At 43.8% G+C, this 16,386-nt stretch overlaps 1 protein-coding gene across 1 annotated transcript; it reads left to right on the top strand.

Annotated features, from left to right (window-relative positions):
• Positions 1–154: 154 nt before the first annotated feature.
• LOC118357406 (butyrophilin subfamily 1 member A1-like) lies at positions 155–16,373 on the top strand. The gene is made up of 9 exons (XM_035734463.2): positions 155–310; positions 5,250–5,334; positions 5,823–5,921; positions 6,003–6,110; positions 6,294–6,452; positions 11,790–11,930; positions 12,264–12,315; positions 14,621–14,647; positions 14,747–16,373. The coding sequence occupies exons 2-9, from the start codon at positions 5,272–5,274 to the stop codon at positions 15,331–15,333; spliced, it is 1,236 nt and encodes a 411-aa protein (XP_035590356.1). The 5' UTR covers positions 155–310; positions 5,250–5,271; the 3' UTR covers positions 15,334–16,373.
• The last annotated feature ends 13 nt before the right edge of the window (positions 16,374–16,386 follow it).

The following is a 16,386-nucleotide window of genomic DNA, read 5'->3' as shown; positions in this document are numbered from 1 at the left end:
ACTCTGGCGACCTCTTGTGGGAACAAAAAGTGAATTATCAAAACGCGTGAAGACCCAACAAAGATGTCTACCTGTTTCGTCTGTATTCGTCAATTTTTCGGAAACACCCGAACTTTTATTCGCACAGCGGGGTGCTAATAAGGTCATTCACTCACTCACTCACTCACTCAATGCAGTTGCAGTAGATAGAGCCTGGCGCATGTATAACGGCAGTGCGGTGCAGAGTAGGCTACAACAGTAGTTAGTCATAGGTCCTACTCCTACTGAAAACATTTTCTGGACTACAACAGTTTCCTTGTGGATTCCCTAGGTAAGTATTTCTGCTCCAGACATCTTAATTTCAATTAAATGTTTTCTTGTTTGTTTATCTCACGATGTCTAAAATAATCCATGCAGGCTACTGTAGACGCAAGCTTTACGCATCAAATGATGGCGGCACTATCCAAGCTAGTCTTGCAACATTGAGTTTGGATATGTTTGGAGAAGTGTTTAACGTTCTGCATGCTGCGCCCTGAAAGTGGAATCGTTTTTATTACTTGATGTCTGTGCTGTGCGCTCTGGGGAAGGGTCGGGTCAGCTACAGAAGTATTGTGTAACATATTGTATTTGTTCTTATTATATAGGCTTCATAATGGTATTACTCATGTGATATTACGCGTTGGAACCAGTCCAAATGAAACCTCCAGCCCACTCTGTTGTGATAATCTGTTCTTACCGGCCAGAGATGTTGTCTAGTGTGTCCTAGAATAGAAAGTCACAAAGGTTGTGGTCAGGGACAGGTGAGTTATAATCCGGGATCTCCTTTTATCTCAAATCCACAATACATCTAATGCATAGCCTAATAAACCTTTAATTTCAGGTGCGTAATAATAAAGGTGTCCATTAACTAGATAGCTTATGTTTTTATGTTTCGCCGGAAATTGCCTGTCGTGTTTACAAATGTGGCTTTATGTCTATTACAGTTTACTCAACTCCGTTTAATTCGTTAACCGGATTAATGGCACGGGTTCTACCGGTGTCCTCCGTAGACTCTCCCGGTCACTGTGTGCGCGCACGTGTCCCGGTCACTCGTTTTGGACATGCGCTAATCCCGTTTGTTGTTTTGACCACAGAAAAAGAAGACGCAGGTTCACCTGTTGTGAAAGTGTTACAATCACGTTTAGGTTCAGTGGCTCAACTGCCTCATCCAAAACTCCCATCTTTGCGTAGTAATATGGTGCATAAATATTGGCGTGTAGGCCTAAATTCTTCTGTCAGTTCTGATCTAAATCAATAAGTCTAAATGACAAGTTACAAGTTCAGGTCTAAGGGGAAGGAGCTCTTACTGATCAAACTGTGTTAGAACAGTGGTGGCCAGCCCTCCTCTTGGAGAGATACGGGTTATGCAGGCTTTCGTTTCAACCCAACTATAACACACCTAAGTTCCTGAGCATCACCTTATTAGTAAAACCAGTTGTTTCAGGGCAGGGTTGGAACAAAACCCCACAGGAGGGTAACTCCACCTGATTAAGGATAAGTCCTTTCAAGGTGTTAATATAAGGTGATGGCACAGCGCCTTCAAAATAACCCTAACAACCAACCAGCTGTGAAAATCCTTTGTAGGCAACATTTCCAAACACAAAGCATCATTGTTACTCTGCTGTGTTCTCCTTGGAAAGTTGATGAATTGCATCTTCTTTTGGCCAATTTCCCCTGCTGCCTCTGTCACAAACAGTACAGAAAATGTACCCTCTTGTACATCAAACTAGGAGGTGCTGCTGATTCAACACCACTGGGGCCAAACGGTCGATCGGTGGGCTGTGTAAAAACGCTCTCAGCTGCTGCTTTACATCTCCATGGGATATCTGCCTGACACCAAGGCCCACACAAAACATGTCATTCTGCAGTTTTTATCTCTCTCTCTCTCCATCTCTCTCTCTATATATATATATATATATTTCTGCAATTTCTTTTCTTTTCTCTCTCTCTTTCTTTCCGTCAAGCCAGGCCAGTTTCAGGTGAGGCCGTTCCAATGAGACCACAGAGGATATCAACTGGGATGTAGTGATATAAAAGTTGCACAGTATACGCACGCACGCACGCACACACGCACACACACACAGAGTTTAGTGTTAGCACACGGTTAGGCAACACACTACCAGGATACACTTCTACACTCCATCCTCAGGTGGCAGCACCAATCGGGTCAATGGCTGTCCTCTGCCAGGAAGCCTTGATTAGCACAACAGGTGGTGGCAATCAGGATTGATAGGCAATCTGTGACCAGAGGCATCTAGGCCTGCCAGTTTCTGTAGTTGTCTTGTGTTAGTTAACCTCTTTATTTTAGGCATGCCTCTTTGTAGTTTTCTGCAACGAGAAAACTTGAATGTATAGTAATCTGCTTGGACAGGCTGACCCTGGGAGTCATGACTGAGCTGACCCTGGGAGTCATGACTGAGCTGACCCTGGGAGTCATGACTGAGCTGACCCTGAGAGTCATGACTGAGCTGACCCTGGGAGTCATGACTGAGCTGACCCTGAAACTAGCCCTTGATCATGTCTCTCAGTTCCATTAAATGACACATAAGAGTCATTGAACACAGACTTCTTTATTCAAGGGGAGTTTTGTTAAGATCCCAGAGGTTCGGTCTAAACATTAACATGCATCGCTTGCGGTATGTTTTTTAAATTTTATAATATTTACTTAAAAAATATATAACTTATTTATTTACACCAAATACATACAAAAACAACGACGACATATCCTCTGCCCGACCCGCGTGCTCACACCCATGTCCCTAGTGCCTGCATTATTGTTTGCCACATGGCCTTAAATTGTACCAATGAGTTTTTTTTAGCTCTGTCGCCCCCATGCTATTTCAATATTCAGATAATAAATAATTTGATTTTTCCATTGTGTTAATTATGGCAGATTCATTGATTTCCACATTTGTAATGTTTTTTCAAGATGAAGGAGAAGAGAATCGTCCAGCCCATTGGGTATCTCACTACACCCCCATATGTCATGTCCTATACAGACCTTATCTTTCAGGTTTAAACCGGGTACAGCAAGTGTGTATTTTTCATTTGTGAAAATATTTTGGTAGGATATGAAAGTAGAGGGATTTATGTTTCTAGAACCGCACCGCAATTGAGAATCGATTCTTGTTTAGATGGAGTATTTCGCTGTTTTGGCTGCCAGAGCCAATTCAGCTCGAAACAGAACATGTAAGGTCCTTGGACTAAGGAGTAACGTTAAGCTCTTTTAGTCCAATGTTGGGCTAGCACTGGACTTAAGGTAAGGTGGCTGTCTCCTAGGTACATGCATTGAACACCTGGTACATGTATTGAAAACCTGGTCACATATACCTACTTCTCACATTTATTCACCCGTCAAATCAGGTTACAGACCGTGCAGTGTAGCTAGGCATAAGACCTTTAAACATAACAAGTGCAGGAAAATCAGTGGGCTAGTTATTGTTTTCGTAACAACAAACACACACACACACACACACACACACACACACACACACACACACACACACACACACACACACACACACACACACACACACACACACACACACACACACACACACACACACACACATCGATTTGAGGTGCTATTGGAGCCCAGTCAGCTGTAGATCAGGCCTTGCACTGACAGAGTGAGTGCCAGTGCATAATAAAGCTGTGTATCACTGCGCCAGCGTACTGAACCTGTGTATCACTGTGCCAGCGTACTGAACCTGTGTATCACTGTGCCAGCATAATAAAGCTGTCTATCACTGCGCCAGCGTACTGAACCTGTGTATCACTGCGCCAGCGTACTGAACCTGTCTATCACTGCGCCAGCGTACTGAACCTGTCTATCACTGTGCCAGCGTACTGAACCTGTGTATCACTGCGCCAGCGTACTGAACCTGTGTATCACTGCGCCAGCGTACTGAACCTGTGTATCACTGTGCCAGCGTACTGAACCTGTGTATCACTGTGCCAGCGTACTGAACCTGTGTATCACTGCGCCAGCGTACTGAACCTGTGTATCACTGTGCCAGCATAATAAAGCTGTCTATCACTGCGCCAGCGTACTGAACCTGTGTATCACTGCGCCAGCGTACTGAACCTGTGTATCACTGCGCCAGCGTACTGAACCTGTGTATCACTGTGCCAGCATATTGAACCTGTGTATCACTGTGCCAGCATATTAAACCTGTGTATCACTGTGCCAGCATATTAAACTTGTGTATTACTGTGCCAGCATATTAAACCTGTGTATCACTGCGCCAGAGTATTAAACCTGTGTATCACTGCGCCAGAGTATTAAACCTGTGTATCACTGTGCCAGCATATTGAACCTGTGTATCACTGTGCCAGCATATTGAACCTGTGTATCACTGTGCCAGCATATTGAACCTGTGTATCACTGTGCCAGCATATTAAACCTGTGTATCACTGTGCCAGCATATTAAACCTGTGTATCACTGTGCCAGCATATTAAACTTGTGTATCACTGTGCCAGCATATTAAACCTGTGTATCACTGTGCCAGCATATTGAACCTGTGTATCACTGTGCCAGCATATTGAACCTGTGTATCACTGTGCCAGCATATTGAACCTGTGTATCACTGTGCCAGCATATTGAACCTGTGTGCCAGCATATTAAACCTGTGTATCACTGTGCCAGCATATTAAACCTGTGTATCACTGTGCCAGCATATTAAACTTGTGTATCACTGTGCCAGCATATTAAACTTGTGTATCACTGTGCCAGCATATTAAACCTGTGTATCACTGTGCCAGCATATTAAACTTGTGTATCACTGTGCCAGCATATTGAACCTGTGTATCACTGTGCCAGCATATTAAACCTGTGTATCACTGTGCCAGCATATTGAACCTGTGTATCACTGTGCCAGCATATTAAACCTGTGTATCACTGTGCCAGCATATTGAACCTGTGTATCACTGTGCCAGCGTACTGAACCTGTGTATCACTGCGCCAGAGTATTAAACCTGTGTATCACTGTGCCAGCATATTGAACCTGTGTATCACTGTGCCAGCATATTGAACCTGTGTATCACTGTGCCAGCATATTGAATCTGTGTATCACTGTGCCAGCATATTAAACCTGTGTATCACTGTGCCAGCATATTGAACCTGTGTATCACTGTGCCAGCGTACTGAACCTGTGTATCACTGTGCCAGCATATTAAACCTGTGTATCACTGTGCCAGCATATTGAACCTGTGTATCACTGTGCCACAGGGCCTCTCCCCCAACTGCCAACATGATGAAGGAGTGCCTCCAGTTCCTCATCGAGCCGGCGAAAAAAATTAAGATCCGCCTCAAGGTACAACCCTGGGACACCTCAACTCTCAGACACCTCGTAGCCCTTTCCTGCAGTCAATTGACCTAGTGGCCTCATGGGTGGAATGTTATTTAGTATTTTTCATATTTTCATCATTTAAAAAATATGGATGCAGAAAATCTGGTGTTTCTATGTCAAGTGGTTTTGTTATATTTCAGTCTTCTGTGATGTATATAAAGTGTCATATTGGGACCCAAACTCAACATGTAATACATTTAAACTCTATAGTACATCTGATATGGTACAGGTGCTTCATTTTTTTTAAAGCACATAACCATGTGTGTGAGGCGTATACTTTTGTTTTAAAGTAGATTTGTTTAAGATTACCAATATTTCTCCTTGTCAAGATGTACTCAAGAGAAAGAAAGGATTGCTTCATTTCCCCTCGGTGGTTTATCTGTGTAGCAGTGCTTCAGTTTTTTTTTTACCATTTCCTTTTTCTCTCTCATCCATTGCTCTCTCTGTTCTAGGAGTCTCGTAAGAAAGTGACAAATGAGAAGAATGAACCTTTAGTGGAGAGTCAGCTGTTTATAATGGAGCTGGCCAGGGAACTCAACAGACTGTGCCAGGTACACACATACACAAACACACACACATGCACACAACCACTCTCTCTCTACTATTAACTCTCTCTCTCTCTCTCATTGCAGAGGTCAAATGTCCTAGCCCACATATGGACCAATGAAGACTCCTGGCCTCCCAGTGTGTGTAGAGAATACATAGTGGAGTGGGCTGCCGTGCTGGAGAATAGAGTACAGGTGAGCACTCGTATTTGAAAGAAGTGAAACTAAGTCTTACTTTAAAAGCCTTTATTTCTTGAAATCAATCATTTGTCATTGTTCTCTTTGTTGATAAACTATTACCATGCCTTGATGTGAGACTTGTTAATGTCGTTTTTACTTAATGATCTCTTTATTGACCCATGTCCTTTGCTTTTGCAGCCAAGGAGCATCCAGACAGAGCTGCAGGCTAACAGGCCAGAGAAGAGGGAGTGGAACGGTCGCCTGTTGTGTATGCTGGAGACAGGTGGAGAGTATGACATGGCATCCCACAAACGGGTCATCATGGACTGGACACACCAGCTCAGAAACAAACTAGAGGTATGGAAATAGGGGAGGGATTGGGTCACTACTACGGGAGGTCGGTGGCACCTTAGTTGGAAAAAACGGGCTTGTGGTAATGACTGGAGCAGAATCAGAGGAATAGTATCATATACATCATACACATTTCCAGGTATTTGATGCCATTCTGTTTGATCCGTTCCAGCAGTTATTATGAGCCCCTCTCCCCTCAGCAGCTTCCTGTGAGTCCAGTGTATTACTAAAGTGGTTGTACTACACTACTACTTGTTGTTGACAAATTAACAAAGACACGTTGTCCTTCTTTATCTAATTTTATCCTCTGGCACAGCGAGTAGTTTACTGATGAACTTTAATTAGAGTTGTTGTTATCCCTTGGCCTCCCCCTTCTTTCTCTTTCTCTGTATTCCTCTCTTCCTCTCCTTCTATTTCTGTTGCTGTCAGACTCCAAGGCTGCCACACCTATTTGATTAGACTTACTCTTGCTCCAAATTCCTATTCTCCTCTATCTCTCTCGCTCTCTCTCTTTATCCCTCCGTCTCTGACACCTCTGTAATTAAAGAGCTGTCCCAGTTCATCCTTACCTCTCCTTCTCATATGACATGCTCTTCATTTATTTAACAATTTTATTGATCATTTATTTAACAAAGAACATTCCAAAAAACATACCATCAACAATTTACAGACACACAAACAATGACTACATCTCATCTTCCCAGTCCTGCATTCTCACACCCTCATGCCTAGTGCCTGGTCACACCCTCATGCCTAGTGCCTGGTCACACCCTCATACCTAGTGCCTGGTCACACCTTCATGCCTAGTGCCTGGTCACACTCTCATGCCTAGTGCCTGGTCACACCCTCATGCCTAGTGCCTGCTCACACCCTCATGCCTAGTGCCTGGTCACACCCTCATGCCTAGTGCCTGGTCACACCCTCATACCTAGTGCCTGGTCACACCTTCATGCCTAGTGCCTGGTCACACCCTCATGCCTAGTGCCTGGTCACACCCTCATACCTAGTGCCTGGTCACACCTTCATGCCTAGTGCCTGGTCACACCCTCATGCCTAGTGCCTGGTCACACCCTCATGCCTAGTGCCTGGTCACACCTTCATGCCTAGTGCCTGCTCACACCCTCATGCCTAGTGCCTGGTCACACCCTCATGCCTAGTGCCTGGTCACACCCTCATGCCTAGTGCCTGGTCACACCTTCATGCCTAGTGCCTGGTCACACCCTCATGCCTAGTGCCTGGTCACAGCCTCATGCCTAGTGCCTGGTCACACCCTCATGCCTAGTGCCTGGTCACACCCTCATGCCTAGTGCCTGGTCACACCCTAATGCCTAGTGCCTGGTCACACCCTCATGCCTAGTGCCTGCTCACACCCTCATGCCTAGTGCCTGCTCACACCCTCATGCCTAGTGCCTGCTCACACCCTCATGCCTAGTGCCTGGTCATGCCTAGTGCCCTCATGCCTAGTGCCTGGTCACACCCTCATGCCTAGTAGTGCCTGGTCACACCCTCATGCCTAGTGCCTGGCTCACACCCTCATGCCTAGTGCCTGGTCACACCCTCATGCCTAGTGCCTGGTCACACCCTCATGCCTAGTGCCTGGTCACACCTTCATGCCTAGTGCCTGGTCACACCCTCATGCCTAGTGCCTGGTCACACCCTCATGCCTAGTGCCTGGTCACACCCTCATGCCTAGTGCCTGGTCACACCCTCATGCCTAGTGCCTGGTCACACCCTCATGCCTAGTGCCTGGTCACACCCTCATGCCTAGTGCCTGCTCACACCCTCATGCCTAGTGCCTGCTCACACCCTCATGCCTAGTGCCTGCTCACACCCTCATGCCTAGTGCCTGCTCACACCCTCATGCCTAGTGCCTGGTCACACCCTCATGCCTAGTGCCTGGTCACACCCTCATGCCTAGTGCCTGGTCACACACACCCTCATGCCTAGTGCCTGCTCACACCCTCATGCCTAGTGCCTGCATTATTGTTTTCCACTTGGCCTTAAATTGTTTTTCTTGGTCGTCCATCCTATTTCAATAATTCAATAATAAATCATTTGGTTTTTCCATTGTGTCCATTGACTTCCATGTTTTTAGCATACGTTTTTTTCAAGATGAGTGAGGATAAAGGAATCGTCTAGGCCATTGGGTATCGTACTACACCCCATATACCATGTCTTAAAATATGCAGACAGACGGCCAACTTTCTAGCTCCGCCCACAACTTCCAGACTTAATTTCTTAAGGTATAGGGGGCAGCATTTTCACTTTTGGATAAATAGTGTGCCCAATTTCAACTTCCTGCTATTCATGCCAAGAATATAAGATATGCATATTATTAGTAGATATGGATAGAAAACACTCTGAAGTTTCTAAAACTGTTTGAATCATGTCTGTGCGTATAACAGAACTTATGTAGCATAACTTATGAACTGTCTGTTCAGTGAGTTCTCATTGGCAAACAATATTTCTTAGGAACTTGTTTTCAGTTCCTACCGCTTCCACTGGATGTCACCAGTTGCGCATTTTGGAAGCTGTTTTTTTTCTGGATCAAACGCGCCAAATAAATTGACATTTGGGATATATATGGACGGAATTAATCGAACAAAAGGACCAATTGTGATCTTTATGGGACATATTGGAGTGCCAACAAAAGAAGCTCATCAAAGGTAAGGCATGTTTTATATTTTATTTCTGCGTTTTGTGTAGCGCCTGCAGGGTTGCTTTCGTTGTTTACTGTTGTGCTATCATCAGATAATAGCTTCTTATGCTTTTGCCGAAAAGCCTTTAAAAAATTGGACATGTTGGCTGGGTTCACAACGAGTGTAGCTTTAATTGAGTATCTTACATGTGTGATTTAATGAAAGTTTGATTTTATATTTTAAAAAATGTAAATGCCGCGCTGCAGTTTCCCGGGCTTTTGCCCAAGTGGGACCCAAGCATCCCCTATACCATAAGAAGTTAATAGCATTCCCAGAAAGCATAGATTATTGAGTCATTATTAGTTTTACACTTGAGAGACGACTCTGTCGTTGTCCTGTAGAATTTGTACATTTAGTCTCTAGTGTAATGCATTCTATACATTAGTTTATATTGGATTAAGCGTACATTTTCATTAAATGTAATTTCATTAGTTAGGCTCCAACTTTCCCTCCATCTTGTAACAACATCAGTTCTTTTCAAATATTTTTTTCCAGTAGTTTATATTTTTTTTCTAAGAGATTGTCACTTAGATATGATCTCTGCAAGGTTTTATATATCTTCCCTATCATATGAACATCCTTTTCTGACTCAAATAGTATTCCCTCAAGGTTACTCTAATGTCCAAAAGATTTTAAATGTACATTTTGTGATATGTAACTTTTAAGTTGCATGTATTTGAACGTATCTACGTTTGTCAGTCCAGAATTACATTTGAATTCTGTCATGGAAATAACCCTCAGACTTAGGAAGATGTAAAACTTTCCATTTGATTCTATACATTTTATTGGCCAATATAAAGTCTGTTAGGACCGAGTATACTTTTTTAAAAGAATGTCATTGGTGGGCTAATTGGTATTACTGAGAATAAATACAAAAACATTGGCAGCCATGCCATTCTACAGAGGTTTATTCTACCTGTAAGATTTATGGGAAGATTATTCTATTTAATTAGATCTGCTTTCATATTGTTGAGTAATGGGATAAAGATATATTTATATATTTGTTGTTTGTTGTCCCTTATTATCCTAAGTATTTCATATTTTTGTGGTCCATTATTTTGTTTTTTTCCACGTACATTTTATAACCTGAGATTTTTGAGTATTCTGAAAATATTTTTACAAAGGGAAATTGAGTTTTCAATATTAGTCAGGTATATCAGGAGATCACCTGCAAATAAATATGAGATTTTCATTCCCCTAATGTAGTACACCTTAAATGCACCCCAGATTATATCGGGGGTCGGCTTTTCTCTGTCCTCTATGTTTACATTTGTAATGGTAAAGTTTAGAATTTTTTTGTTTAGGAATTTTAATAAAATTAATTCTCCAAATTCTGTCGCTAAATGTATTTTCTATTGCTGTGTTATTAAGCATGATACCGGAGAATGATCCAATATCACTATTTCATGAATGTTTTTATCCAGTAAATTGTTGAGTTGCATCTAAAAAAAGAAAGAAAATGTACTCAATTCTTGAATAGCTTTTTGTAGTTGGGAATAGTATTCTTGTGTTGTCCTGTAAATCCTTCGTAGAGATGAAAATGTTCAGCCTCTTTGGAGGCTCCCTAAATTAGCCGCCTTTATTACTACGGCTGTCAATCTCATCAAATGTCTGATTTAGTTCACCTGCTAAAATAATGGTTCCTGTCTGGATTTGATCTACTATAGCCTGAATTCTATCTAAAAACACCAGATGCGCCCCTGGTGGAATATACAATGAAATCAATGTGCATTTTTCACCATGTAAGGTACAATTCAACATTAGAAAACTGCAGGGATATAAAAATGGTGTATTCTTATTTATCAGGATGCCGACACCTCTGCTGTTACTACAGTAGGTGGCAGCATAGGCCTCTCCAACCTAGCTCCTCTTTAAATGTTCCATTTCTATTTTTCTACTTTTGAAAAAAATAAACACATCTGCTGACAGTCTCTTTAGGTGTTCGCGAACCACATGTTTTTTTCCATCATGGAGCCTGTGGACATTCCATGTGATAAGTGAGATTTGTTTTGGTCTTTACTTGTATAGAATACATGGTTCATTGAAGAACCAAGTAAAACATTTTAACAGAGGGTGGTGGGCATTCCAAAGAATGGGAGGATTATGGTATAAATACATAGTGATTGTATACATTACATATATAGAGCTTGTGGGCATGTGGGCTGAGCAGACATTTAACAAAAAACACAAAAATAAAGCAAAGTACGGACATACTGACATGCTCTTCAGACTGATATTGTAGGAGAGATGAGATCTAAACTTTTCAGAGTGGTATTGAATGGCAAAGAGATCTTGATGGGCAGATCCCAATTGAACCGTTCAGCTGAGAAGCAGAGTTTAGTCCACTAGTGTTTGGGATGTATTTTACCTGTGAGCTCAAGAAGCAGTAGGGGATCCTGGGACGGCCCCACAAAAAGGGGGGTGCCACTGGATGCCAGGCCCCAGGCCTCACATCAAAGATGAACAATCCCCTATCCTGCGTGTGCCAATATAGTGGACTTACTGTATAATGTAGCTCTGAATTCAGAAAGGCCAGTAAACAGAAGATGCCATCTCCCTCTAAATCCCGCCTCTCCAACCGTCTTTTAGTTTCTTAGTATATAAAGTAATAACCATATTGACTTCCCTCCCTCTCCCTCTCTAGCCCATTGTCTGGCCCGGTGAGCCCGTATTGATGATGTTGGATGATCTGGAGTTCCAGTGGAGGAGGGGGCGTCTGCCGAACCTTCTCCCAGCCATGGAGCTGGTCATGTGGGTCGTGCTGAGTGCAGACAGCCCTGACAAGGTGTGTGACTTTCAATGAGTCAACAAAAAATACAAACAATACAAAAATGAACACCCTTGCCTGTCTTGACGAGAACACTCACACTTTTCCTTTCTTATTAGCACTGATTTGCTGGTAGCTACTTATTGAGGCAACTATTTTCTTACTTTGACTGTGATATGCAGTTGTTTGTCTTCGCTACCTTAAGATGAATACACAAACTCTTAAGTCGCTCTGGATAACAGCGTCTGCTAAATGACTCAAATGTTCATGTAAACTAACTGATTATCAATTCACATGCCTGACTAGACACATATCACACAGAAAAACTCACTCAAGCCTCTGTGTTTGCAGGAGGACGTAACCAAGCAGTGGCTGATCAGAAAACAGAGGAGTCAGAAGATTGGTGTGTAGAGCTTTGACGTGTTGGAGTCATCAAGGAAGTGTTAGATTCAATTAGGTCAAGCGTTAACCCGCGCTAGCCGACGCCCGCATAGCTGGTGTTTTGGTGGTGCAGGAGGTGTAACTGCGTTGGAGCTGTCAAATCGGTGAGCGGGTGTTCGTGGTCATTATCATGAAGCCACACCCGTCCCAATCACGTTTGAAGTTTGGAACGAGAAAGTGTAGGCTATATAGAAATAATGACGCTCAAATTGAAAATTATAAAATGAAATAATACGGATTCTTATCAGCCTAATGGAGATGTTTGCCAATGGCAATGTCCATGGCAATGTCCACAATAGATATAATGTCGGCAGCCGCTTGTGGATTTGACAGCTCTAAAACCTGTCACATGCTTCCTAGTCGAAACAGTTTGCGCATGTATTATGATGACATTTTGTGACGTTTTGGCGTTCAGCAGTTCTTTTTGTTGGGCTGTTTGAGCGCATTACATTTTTCCTTGAGTCAAGTCGAAGTTTGGTAGCCGAAGTCGGAGTGGGAACTATGGACTGGATTCTTCAATTAAGTGTTTGTTGTCTTTCAATGAGAGACCACTAGTTTTCATGCACAATTTTTTACTTGAGAAATACTGCACAAAACATCTTTGTTAGATGTGAAATTGTGCGATTCAGACATCAAAATGTATTACAGAGTATTTTGAGGGAGTGTTATTGACTATGTTGCTGCTACAGCATCTAAAGAAGGACAAACAGTAATATTGATGCCTTTTTCTCGTTTTTCAAGCTAAGGTCTTTGCCTAGCCGAGTTCTGCTAGAAGCAACCGAACCTAGAATGTGGGGCGCCTTAACACCGTCAAAACAACAGCAACATGGTGTCAGCTAGCACAAATCTGATTGAATCTAGCCCTTACACAAGTATAACAGCAATCAGTGACAAAGAGATGTTGGAGATCACAGGTGTGACAATGAGAGATGGTGACTATTTTGATTATGCGGTCAAGATATCAAATCAGGGCAAGGTGGGCACAGGCTAGCCCACACCATTCTCACTAGCCCAGCATGAGCTAGCCCACAGCAAGCCCACATCAGGGCTAGCCTACACCAGCCCAACACAGGCTAGCCCACAACAAACCCACACCAAGCCCAACACAGGCTAGCCTACAACAAGCTCAACACAGGCTAGCCCACAACAAGCCCAACACAGGCTAGCCCACTCCAAGCCCAACACAGGCTAGCTCACAACAAACCCACACCAAGCCCAACACAGGCTAGCCTACAACAAGCTCAACACAGGCTAGCCCACTCCAAGCCCAACACAGGCTAGCCCACTCCAAGCCCAACACAGGCTAGCCCGCAACAAACCCACACCAAGCCCAACACAGGCTAGCCCACAACAAACCCACACCAAGCCCAACACAGGCTAGCCCACTCCAAGCCCAACACATGCTAGACCACTCCAAGCCCACAACAAGCCCTGTTACTTCACAATGTAGAGGCGGGGGTTCATTAGAATATTTGGGGGATTGGTTTGGACACAGTTATTTTTGTGTAACCCGTTACTGAGAGTTTCGTTCCAGTTGAAGTGTTCTGTTGTGTGATGCAAATTCATTCTGATCTAGTACACTGCCAATGATGGTGGGGAAAAAATGAAATAAGTGCATGTGACATATGAGGGACTTAGCAGTTTCTCTTGTAAAAATATATGCATGATAGCTGTCTTTCGCTAAATACCTTCGAGGGTTAAATAATAGATCAAATGTATAAGGTGGACAGCTCAAATAGGTCCATTATTTTAGCCCACATCGGGCCGACATCATGCCAGTGTGGGCATGTTTTCTGGGAAAATATGGGTTTATTTCAGGCAGTGAGGGCTGCCCATCGGCCCAGTGTGTGCAGCCTACATGGGGCCAATATTTTTGCCCGCATTGGGCCCACATTGTGCCAATGGGTGTGTTTACACAGGCAGCCCAATTCTGATATTTATTTCCACTAATTGGTCTGTTGGTTGACCAATCGCATCAGACCTTTTCACATCAAATCTTTGGTGAAAAGACCAATTAGTAAAAAGAATGATCAGAATTGGGCTGCTTGTCTAAACACAGTCTTAGTGGGCATGTTTGCTGGGATGGTTGATGAATCACTTGAAGTGCTGCCAATTGGTACTGGTAAAACATTAAAGAAATAACTAATTCCAGTAGACACCAGGGGAATGGACAAACATGCCTGAGTCCTTTGCAGTTACGTAACAGGAAATGAGTTAAGATTGAACTTTTAACAGTATTTTAACCCCAGTTTTGTTAACACTTTCAGATGCAGCCCGCTACATCCCCCATAATGGTATGTGAAACTCATGCTGGACTCATGCTTTATTGAGGCGTAAAGGAAACTGTAAATACAGTCATCCCATTTCTCACCCTAACAACTTTTTTTTCTCAGTATGGAACTGGATCTGTGATGCTGCAGAGGAAGTGACCCTTGACCCCAAGACAGCCAACCCTGACCTCATCCTCTCCAACGGCGACAAGCGCATGTGCTGTGGCCTGGAGCGGCGAGACATCCCTAACTGCACCTGTCGCTTCGATGGCTGGTGGTGCGCTCTGGGAAACGAGGGCTACACTTCTGGGCGCCATTACTGGGAAGTTGAAGTGGGCAACCGGGACTGGCGGCTGGGGGTGGCTAAAGCTTCTGCCCAAAGGAAGGGTTATAGTTCCCTCAACACAAAGACGGGCTACCTCACCCTGCGGCTGGAGAGGGGCTCAGACCTCAAGGCCCTGACGGTGCCTTCCACCCCGCTGGCCCAGATGCTGGTACCCAGGAAGGTGGGGGTCTACCTGGACTATGAGCAAGGCCAGCTCTCCTTCTACAACGTGGAGAAGAGGTCCCACATCTACACGTACAACGAGACCTTCACAGAGAGACTGTTCCCTGTGTTTGGGACTGTAGAGGTGGTGAAGGGTCTGGTGATCAGGTCGGCACAGACCAGGGAACCCTGCCTCTGCCCTGGACCCTGTCTCTGGTGCTAAGCTAAGTGCTTAGATAACATATCACAGCATCTTTAAAACTGGTCCTGGAGAGCTAGCGTAGAATCCACACTTAGAGCTCGATTCAGTCAGATTAAGCGTAAACCCGCGATAACTGACACCCACATAGCTGATGTTTTGGCGGGGTCGGAGTTGTAACTGCGTTGGAGCTGTCAAATCAGTGAGCAGCTGCTCGTAGTCATTGTCATGAAGCCACACCCGTCCCTCTCGCGTTAGACGTTCAGAACGAGAAAGTGGAGACTATACATAAATAGTGACGCTCAAACTGAAAATCACTCAATGAAATAATGAGGGTTTCTATGAGCTGAATCAATGTGTAGATTACATCACACATTCCAGTGTTCCAACATGTAAACAAGGCTGCATTGGGATGGCAATGTTCACGATAGGTATAATACTGGGAGCCGCTTGTGAATTTGACAGCTCTAACACGGTTCCACCTCAGACAAACGTCAAAACAACAGCTATGCGGGTGTCGGCTAACGCAGACCTGATTGAATCGAGCCCTCAACATTGTAAACATAGCACTATTCCGTGTCAATTCCAGGCTAGTGGAGTGCAGGCGTTTTGCTCTACTCCAGCCCTAACACACCTTATGCAATGGTTTGATGATTAGTTGAATCAGGTGTGTTCAAATTAGGCTGGAACAAAAGCCTGCACTCCCCAGGACAAGGGTTGAAGAACAATCATTTCCCAACACTTTTTCTCTTAGTGTCTTCATACCAGTTTATACCATCTGGAAATGAAGTGGTAACTGTTTGTATTGGTTGTTAAATTGCCATAGTATTTTATGGTATAAAGACACTGTAAAGAAAGTGCTGCCCAAATTACCCAAAGATCCAATGTAGTTGAAATGCTGTAGTTCAGTGAGAGTTTGCACACAGACGAAAGCCAGACAGCACGCAGTCGTCTCATAATGTGTGTCAGCATATGGAAGTTGCGGTATGATATTGACCGTATGTATAACAGTGTGAACAATGCTTTTTTCCCCCCAGTCATCAATAAATGAACATTTTCAAAGATCTGTTTGTCGGT

Source organism: Oncorhynchus keta, chromosome 24, assembly GCF_023373465.1.
Source record: "Oncorhynchus keta strain PuntledgeMale-10-30-2019 chromosome 24, Oket_V2, whole genome shotgun sequence".
Classification (NCBI taxonomy): domain Eukaryota; kingdom Metazoa; phylum Chordata; class Actinopteri; order Salmoniformes; family Salmonidae; genus Oncorhynchus; species Oncorhynchus keta.
Note: the sequence above shows the minus strand (reverse complement) of the source record. Positions and strands in the feature narration are given on the sequence as shown.

Coding starts and splice junctions, on each gene's coding strand:
- LOC118357406 (XM_035734463.2), top strand. CDS start 5,272: ATGATGAAGGAGTGCCTCCAGTTCCTCATCGAGCCGGCGAAAAAAATT. Junction 5,335..5,822: donor AAATTAAGATCCGCCTCAAG/GTACAACCCTGG, acceptor TCTCTGTTCTAG/GAGTCTCGTAAGAAAGTGAC. Junction 14,648..14,746: donor CCGCTACATCCCCCATAATG/GTATGTGAAACT, acceptor TTTTTTTCTCAG/TATGGAACTGGATCTGTGAT.